We start from the raw sequence: 9,309 nt of genomic DNA, 5'->3' as shown, positions 1-9,309 counted from the left end.
TAGTCTCCATTCAGAGTGATCACCCTGAGTCTATCCTAGTCCCCATTCCTGATAACCCTGAGTCTATTCTAGTCTCCGTTCCTGATAACCCTGAGTCTATCCTAGTCCCCATTCAGAGTGATATCCCTGAGTCTATTCTAGTCTCCATTCAGAGTGATCACCCTGAGTCTATCCTAGTCCCCATTCCTGATAACCCTGAGTCTATTCTAGTCCCCATTCAGAGTGATATCCCTGAGTCTATTCTAGTCTCCATTCAGAGTGATCACCCTGAGTCTATCCTAGTCCCCATTCCTGATAACCCTGAGTCTATTCTAGTCTCCATTCAGAGTGATAACCCTGAGTCTATCCTAGTCTCCATTCAGAGTGATAACCCTGAGTCTATTCTAGTCTCCATTCAGTGATATCCCTGAGTCTATTCTAGTCTCCATTCAGAGTGATAACCCTGAGTCTATCCTAGTCCCCATTCAGAGTGATAACCCTGAGTCTATCCTAGTCCCCATTCAGAGTGATAACCCTGAGTCTATTCTAGTCCCCATTCAGAGTGATAACCCTGAGTCTATCCTAGTCCCCATTCAGAGTGATAACCCTGAGTCTATCCTAGTCCCCATTCAGAGTGATAACCCTGAGTCTATTCTAGTCCCCATTCAGAGTGATATCCCTGAGTCTATCCTAGTCCCCATTCAGAGTGATAACCCTGAGTCTATCCTAGTCCCCATTCAGAGTGATAACCCTGAGTCTATTCTAGTCTCCATTCAGAGTGATATCCCTGAGTCTATTCTAGTCACCATTCCTGATAACCCTGAGTCTATTCTAGTCCCCATTCAGAGTGATATCCCTGAGTCTATTCTAGTCTCCATTCCTGATAACCCTGAGTCTATCCTAGTCTCCATTCAGAGTGATCACCCTGAGTCTATTCTAGTCCCCATTCAGAGTGATAACCCTGAGTCTATTCTAGTCCCCATTCAGAGTGATAACCCTGAGTCTATTCTAGTCCCCATTCAGAGTGATATCCCTGAGTCTATCCTAGTCTCCATTCAGAGTGATAACCCTGAGTCTATTCTAGTCCCCATTCAGAGTGATAACCCTGAGTCTATTCTAGTCCCCATTCAGAGTGATAACCCTGAGTCTATTCTAGTCCCCATTCAGAGTGATAACCCTGAGTCTATCCTAGTCTCCATTCAGAGTGATAACCCTGAGTCTATTCTAGTCTCCATTCAGAGTGATAACCCTGAGTCTATCCTAGTCTCCATTCAGAGTGATAACCCTGAGTCTATTCTAGTCCCCATTCAGAGTGATAACCCTGAGTCTATTCTAGTCCCCATTCAGAGTGATATCCCTGAGTCTATTCTAGTCTCCATTCAGAGTGATCACCCTGAGTCTATCCTAGTCCCCATTCCTGATAACCCTGAGTCTATTCTAGTCTCCGTTCCTGATAACCCTGAGTCTATCCTAGTCCCCATTCAGAGTGATATCCCTGAGTCTATTCTAGTCTCCATTCAGAGTGATCACCCTGAGTCTATCCTAGTCCCCATTCCTGATAACCCTGAGTCTATTCTAGTCCCCATTCAGAGTGATATCCCTGAGTCTATTCTAGTCTCCATTCAGAGTGATCACCCTGAGTCTATCCTAGTCCCCATTCCTGATAACCCTGAGTCTATTCTAGTCTCCATTCAGAGTGATAACCCTGAGTCTATCCTAGTCTCCATTCAGAGTGATAACCCTGAGTCTATTCTAGTCTCCATTCAGAGTGATAACCCTGAGTCTATTCTAGTCCCCATTCAGAGTGATATCCCTGAGTCTATTCTAGTCTCCATTCAGTGATAACCCTGAGTCTATTCTAGTCCCCATTCAGAGTGATATCCCTGAGTCTATTCTAGTCTCCATTCAGAGTGATATCCCTGAGTCTATTCTAGTCTCCATTCAGAGTGATATCCCTGAGTCTATTCTAGTCCCCATTCAGAGTGATATCCCTGAGTCTATTCTAGTCTCCATTCCTGATAACCCTGAGTCTATCCTAGTCCCCATTCAGAGTGATATCCCTGAGTCTATTCTAGTCTCCATTCAGAGTGATAACCCTGAGTCTATTCTAGTCCCCATTCAGAGTGATAACCCTGAGTCTATTCTAGTCCCCATTCAGTGATAACCCTGAGTCTATCCTAGTCTCCATTCAGTGATAACCCTGAGTCTATCCTAGTCTCCATTCAGAGTGATATCCCTGAGTCTATTCTAGTCTCCATTCAGAGTGATAACCCTGAGTCTATTCTAGTCCCCATTCAGAGTGATAACCCTGAGTCTATCCTAGTCCCCATTCAGTGATAACCCTGAGTCTATTCTAGTCCCCATTCAGAGTGATAACCCTGAGTCTATCCTAGTCTCCATTCAGTGATAACCCTGAGTCTATTCTAGTCACCATTCAGAGTGATAACCCTGAGTCTATTCTAGTCCCCATTCAGTGATAACCCTGAGTCTATTCTAGTCCCCATTCAGAGTGATAACCCTGAGTCTATTCTAGTCCCCATTCAGAGTGATAACCCTGAGTCTATTCTAGTCCCCATTCAGAGTGACAACCCTGAGTCTATTCTAGTCCCCATTCAGAGTGATCACCCTGAGTCTATTCTAGTCCCCATTCAGAGTGATAACCCTGAGTCTATCCTAGTCCCCATTCCTGATAACCCTGAGTCTATTCTAGTCTCCATTCAGAGTGATAACCCTGAGTCTATCCTAGTCTCCATTCAGAGTGATAACCCTGAGTCTATCCTAGTCCCCATTCAGAGTGATATCCCTGAGTCTATTCTAGTCTCCATTCAGAGTGATAACCCTGAGTCTATTCTAGTCCCCATTCAGAGTGATATCCCTGAGTCTATTCTAGTCTCCATTCAGAGTGATATCCCTGAGTCTATTCTAGTCTCCATTCAGAGTGATATCCCTGAGTCTATTCTAGTCTCCATTCAGAGTGATATCCCTGAGTCTATTCTAGTCTCCATTCCTGATAACCCTGAGTCTATCCTAGTCTCCATTCAGAGTGATAACCCTGAGTCTGTTCTAGTCCCCATTCAGAGTGATATCCCTGAGTCTATTCTAGTCTCCATTCCTGATAACCCTGAGTCTATTCTAGTCCCCATTCAGAGTGATATCCCTGAGTCTATTCTAGTCTCCATTCCTGATAACCCTGAGTCTATCCTAGTCCCCATTCAGAGTGATATCCCTGAGTCTATCCTAGTCCCCATTCAGAGTGATAACCCTGAGTCTATTCTAGTCCCCATTCAGAGTGATAACCCTGAGTCTATCCTAGTCCCCATTCCTGATATCCCTGAGTGTATTCTAGTCTCCATTCAGAGTGATAACCCTGAGTCTATCCTAGTCTTCATTCAGAGTGATAACCCTGAGTCTATTCTAGTCTCCATTCAGAGTGATAACCCTGAGTCTATTCTAGTCTCCATTCAGAGTGATAACCCTGGGTCTATTCTAGTCTCCATTCAGAGTGATAACCCTGAGTCTATTCTAGTCTCCATTCCTGATAACCCTGAGTCTATTCTAGTCCCCATTCAGAGTGATAACCCTGAGTCTATTCTAGTCTCCATTCCTGATAACCCTGAGTCTATTCTAGTCTCCATTCAGAGTGATAACCCTGAGTCTATTCTAGTCTCCATTCCTGATAACCCTGAGTCTATTCTAGTCTCCATTCAGAGTGATAACGCTGAGTCTATTCTAGTCTCCATTCCTGATCATACTATTGTCTTACTTATTCATTCTAATGTGATGTGAGTTTTTATCTAGCGTGTCATACTGAAATGTGTCGGTATAAAGACATTACTTGGACCCAGTGAGATCCCTCGTCACTTCCTGTTCATGCCAGCCTGAGTCTCAGATCTTTCATGTTGTCATTGTCACACGTGAAGTTGGCAAGACAGCACAAACATAGAAACAAATATACTGGACAAACATAGAAACAAATATACTGGACAAACATAGAAACAAATGTACTGGACAAACATAGAAACAAATGTACTGGACAAACAAATAAACAAATATACTGGACAAACAAATAAACAAATATGCTGGACAAACAAAGAAACAAATATACTGGACAAACATAGAAACAAATGTACTGGACAAACAACAAAAACAAATGTACTGGACAAACAACAAAAACAAATGTACTGGACAAACATAGAAACAAATGTACTGGACAAACATAGTAACAATTATACTGGACAAACATAGTAACAATTATACTGGACAAACATAGAAACAAATATACTGGACAAACATAGAAACAAATGTACTGGACAAACAAAGAAACAAATATACTGGACAAACATAGAAACAAATATACTGGACAAACAAAGAAACAAATATACTGGACAAACATAGAAACAATTATACTGGACAAACATAGTAACAATTATACTGGACAAACATAGAAACAAATATACTGGACAAACATAGAAACAAATGTACTAGACAAACAAAGAAACAAATATACTGGACAAACATAGAAACAATTATACTGGACAAACATAGAAACAAATATACTGGACAAACATAGAAACAAATGTACTGGACAAACATAGTAACAATTATACTGGACAAACATAGAAACAAATATACTGGACAAACATAGAAACAAATGTACTAGACAAACAAAGAAACAAATATACTGGACAAACATAGAAACAATTATACTGGACAAACATAGAAACAAATATACTGGACAAACATAGAAACAATTATACTGGACAAACATAGAAACAAATGTACTGGACAAACATAGAAACAAATGTACTGGACAAACATAGTAACAATTATACTGGACAAACATAGAAACAAATATACTGGACAAACAAAGAAACAAATATACTGGACAAACATAGAAACAAATGTACTGGACAAACATAGAAACAAATGTACTGGACAAACAACGAAACAAATATACTGGACAAACATAGAAACAAATGTACTAGACAAACCCCATAATTTCAGCGTTTTTACTGAGTAACAGTTCATATAAGGAAATCAGTCAATTGAAATAAATAAATAAAGTCCTAATTTATGAATATCACATGACTGGGCATAGGCCCACCCACTTGAGAGCCAGACCCAGCTAACCAGATGAGTTTTTCCCCACAAAAGGGCTTTATTACAGACAGAAATACTCCTCAGTTTAATCAGCTGTACAGGTGGCTGGTCTCAGACGATCCTGTAGGTGAAGAAGCCGGAGGTGGAGGTCCTGGGCTGGCGTGGTTACACGTGGTCTGCGGTTGTGAGGCCAGTTGAACGTACCACCGAATTCAAATCCGTTTGAGGCGGCTTATGCTAGAGAAATGAACATTCAATTATCTGGCAACAGCTCTGGTGGACATTCCTTCAGTCAGCATGCCAATTGCACGCTCCATCAAAACTAGAGACATCTGTGGCATTGTGTTGTGTGACAAAACTGTACATTTTAGAGTTGCCTTTTATTGTCTCCCGCACAAGGTGCACCTGTGTATTGATCGTGCTGTTTAATCAGATTATTGATATGCCACACCTGTCAGGTGGATGGATTATCTTGGCAAGGGAGAAATACTCACTAACAGGGATGTAAACAAATGTGTGTACACAATTTAAGAGAAATAAGCTTTTTCATGCATATGGAACATTTCTGGGATGTTTTATTTCAGCTCATGAAACATGTTGCGTATATTTTTTGGTTCAGTATAGATCTGGGACTCAGTTCATGTAATCAGTTTGGGTTAAATTGATGGGCTCTTGATCCAAGTTCTGGTCAATTACCACCACCCTCCTCACCTGCCTCCTTCCCCGCCAAGATACCCCTGACATCAACCCAAATTTCACTAAATTACCCCCGCTCACCCTCCCTCCTCTCTCTTCACCCTCCCTCCTCTCTCCTCACCTTCCATCCTCTCCCCCTACCTTCCCTCCTCCCCCTCCTCTCTCCTTACCTTCCCTCCTCCCCATCTCTCCTCCTCCTCTCTCCCCACCTTCCCTCCTCCTCCTCCTCTCTCCTCACCTTCCCTCCTCCTCCTCCTCTCTCCTCACCTTCCCTCCTCTCTCCTCCTCTCTCCTCACCTTCCCTCCTCCTCTCTCCTCACCTTCCCCCCTCCTCCTCCTCTTCCTTCCTCCTCCCTCCTCCCTCTTCACTTTCCCTCCTCACCTTCCCTCCTCTCTCCTCACCTTCCCTACTCTCCCCCTCCCTCCTCCTCCTTCTCTCCCCACTTTCCCTCCTCTCCCCCTCCCTCCTCCTCCTTCTCTCCCCTTCCCTCCTCTCCCCTCCCCTCCCCCCTCATCATAAGCCCCTGTTCTGTTCCTGCTCAGCCATGGAAGTTGGTCTCTGATTGGTCTTCATTAGGTGGCTGTTGAAGGCACACGTTGGTGAGATTCAATCATCTTTTACCTCTTTACCTCTCTCTCCGTTCTCTCTCTCCGTACTCTCTCTCTCCGTACTCTCTCTCTCCGTACTCTCTCTCTCCGTACTCTCTCTCTCTCTGTTATTTCTCTCCATTCTCTCTCTCTCCGTTCTCTCTCTCCGTTCTCTCTCACCGTTCTGCCAGCAGCTAGATTGAACATCACAGTTGTGTGTGGGCTGGATGGGTCATTACTTCCTGAGTTGCTGCCTTTCCATCCATGTCTCTCTCTCTGCCCTCAGTACTGCAGACCACAAACAGAAAACTGACTGAAACAGGGAGGGAAAAATTAAAACTCTCATTTTCGTTTTCCGTAAAACATTTTTTTGCTACGGTGTGCCCCAGTGAGGAGGAAAATGTAACACACACACACACACACACACACACACACACACACACACACACACACACACACACACACACACACACACACTCTTTCCTTGTTGGCTTGGTGATTGTATTCACAAGGCTTTAATGGTTGAAGTCTCGTTCTGTCTGGTGGAGAGCTGTAGTAAAGAGAGGGATTAAACCAGGGTGTCAGCTGGGAAGTTACCAAGTGTCACAGAGGGTTAATAACACATGTTTAATGTGCTATGTCACTGTCAGAGGGTTAATAACAGTTATTTAACGTGCTATGTCACTGTCAGAGGGTTAATAACAGTTATTTAACGTGCTATGTCACTGTCAGAGGGTTAATAACAGTTATTTAACGTGCTATGTCACTGTCAGAGGGTTAATAACAGTTATTTAACATGCTATGTCACTGTCAGAGGGTTAATAACAGTTATTTAACGTGCTATGTCACTGTCAGAGGGTTAATAACAGTTATTTAACGTGCTATGTCACTGTCAGAGGGTTAATAACAGTTATTTAACGTGCTATGTCACTGTCAGAGGGTTAATAACACATGTTTAATGTGCTATGTCACTGTCAGAGGGTTAATAACAGTTATTTAACGTGCTATGTCACTGTCAGAGGGTTAATAACACATGTTTAATGTGCTATGTCACAGGGGGTTAATAACACATATTTAATGTGCTATGTCACATGGGGTTAATAACACATATTTAATGTGCCATGTCACAGAGGGTTAATAACACCCTTGTTTAACGTGCTATGTCACTGTTAGAGGGGTAAAAACACATATTTAACGTGCTATGTCAGATGGTAAATAACACCAAAATGTAACGTGCTATGTCACTGTTAGAGAATATCAATCAGATGTACCACAGTGAAGCACTAAGAATCTAATGAAGGAGGTAACATGTTGACTCATCGATCTACAGAAGTTGGCTCCTGGTATTATGTGGTTAGATACTTGTAATCAAACTGTTTGAAATAGTCCTTCATTTCAGTATATTTTTTAAAAGCAGTCCTCTCCTCCAACAAGCTCCAATCTTTATTTCCTTGCCTCTAATGGCTGTAAAATGCATTTTACATGGTGTCTGTGACGATGACAACAGTTTGTTACAGAGCCAGGCCTTCCATAGGAAGCCACACATATTATTCTCTGTTGACACTGATTCCCTGTTTGTCTTCTCTCTCCCTCTCCCACTAATTCTCCCTCCCTCCCTCCCTCCCTCCCTCCCTCCCTCCCTCCCTCCCTCCCTCCCTCCCTCCCTCCCTCCCTCCCTCCCTCCCTCCCTCTCTCCCTCTCTCCCTCTCTCCCTCCCTCTCTCCCTCTCTCCCTCCCTCCCTCTCTGTCTCTCTGTCTCTCTCCCTCCCTCTCTGTCTCTCTGTCTCTCTCCCTCCCTCTCTGTCTCTCTGTCTCCCTCTCCCTCCCTCTCTCTCCCTCCCTCCCTCCGTCTCCCTCCCTCTGACTCCCTCTGTCTCTCTCTCCCCCTCCCTCCCTCCCTTTCTCTCTCTCCCCCTCCCTCCCTCCCTCTCTCCCTCCCTCCCTCTGTCTCCCTCCCTCCCTCTGTCTCCCTCCCTCTGTCTCCCTCCCTCCCTCCCTCCCTGTAGAGTCAGAGTACAGAGTCCCAGTATTTTTCCAGGCCAGCAGCAGAAACCAGAGACGAACTGAACTCCTCCACAATAACAAAGAGAAGTTCCCTCCAGAAGATGTCAGTTACTATGATCTAATGGGAAAATGTTCCAGAGCCACAGCGTTGGGATAATAAGATACACGATCATCCTCTCTGTCTGTTCCCTGTTTCAGAGCCAGGCACGCAAACACCAGGCCCCAACCAGAAACCCAACCTCTGCCCTGCGGATCACTCCTGGGGAAGAAACTGCACTCTGAGCAGAACAGAGTCCTAGGAGAACAGGCTCCGGTGCCCCAGCCACCGACAGGCCAGCCCAGCCTTACCGCAGACGCAGTGCTGCCCCACGGCCAGCCCACAACATCCACTGACCCCACAGTACAGGCCGGGGCTGTGGGAGGGGTGGGACTCACAGAGGGGCAGCAACGAGAGAGTGTTGTTCTCCCAGGGAACACTGACCCCAGAGAGACAGTACTGAGTCAGTCCCGGTGTCGGGGTGGTGAAGACCAACCCAGCAGGGTCCCAGGGGAAGACCCTCCCAGGGCCAAGAGGGTGTGCCTTGGGCCACCTCTAGTAGCGTGTTCCTCCAACCCTCTTCCTCCTCCTCTGTCGTCTCCTCGTCCACCTCTAGTAGCTTGTTCCTCCAACACTCATAACACACTCAGCTGAATCCTCTCCCTCTTCCTCCTCCTCTGTCGTCTCCTCGTCCACCTCTGGTCAAATCCAGTGCCAAGACAGAGTCCGAGGCTTTCCCAGCCCCTGCCCCCAGCTGCAGCCTCTTCCCCAGCCCCAGACCAGGACCAGTCCACAGCCCCATCCCCTCTCTCCTTTCTCCCATACCCAGCCTCTTCCCCAGAGAAGGACCAGTCCACAGCCCCATCCCCTCTCTCCTTTCTCCCATACCCAGCCTCTTCCCCAGA

General features: G+C 45.1%; 1 protein-coding gene across 1 annotated transcript in view; it reads left to right on the top strand.

The window, feature by feature from the left end:
* The window catches only part of LOC139569668 (uncharacterized), a 51,428-nt gene extending 42,365 nt beyond the window's left edge, over positions 1–9,063 (top strand). The window contains exons 4-5 of the mRNA XM_071391077.1: positions 8,370–8,470; positions 8,566–9,063. Coding sequence (XP_071247178.1) covers positions 8,370–8,470; positions 8,566–9,058 — 594 coding nt within the window. The 3' untranslated portion in view covers positions 9,059–9,063. The remainder of the gene's footprint in view (positions 1–8,369; positions 8,471–8,565) is intronic.
* The last annotated feature ends 246 nt before the right edge of the window (positions 9,064–9,309 follow it).

The sequence above is a fragment of the Salvelinus alpinus genome, chromosome 3 (assembly GCF_045679555.1).
Source record: "Salvelinus alpinus chromosome 3, SLU_Salpinus.1, whole genome shotgun sequence".
NCBI classification, from domain to species: domain Eukaryota; kingdom Metazoa; phylum Chordata; class Actinopteri; order Salmoniformes; family Salmonidae; genus Salvelinus; species Salvelinus alpinus.
This window is presented reverse-complemented; position numbering and strand designations above follow the sequence as displayed.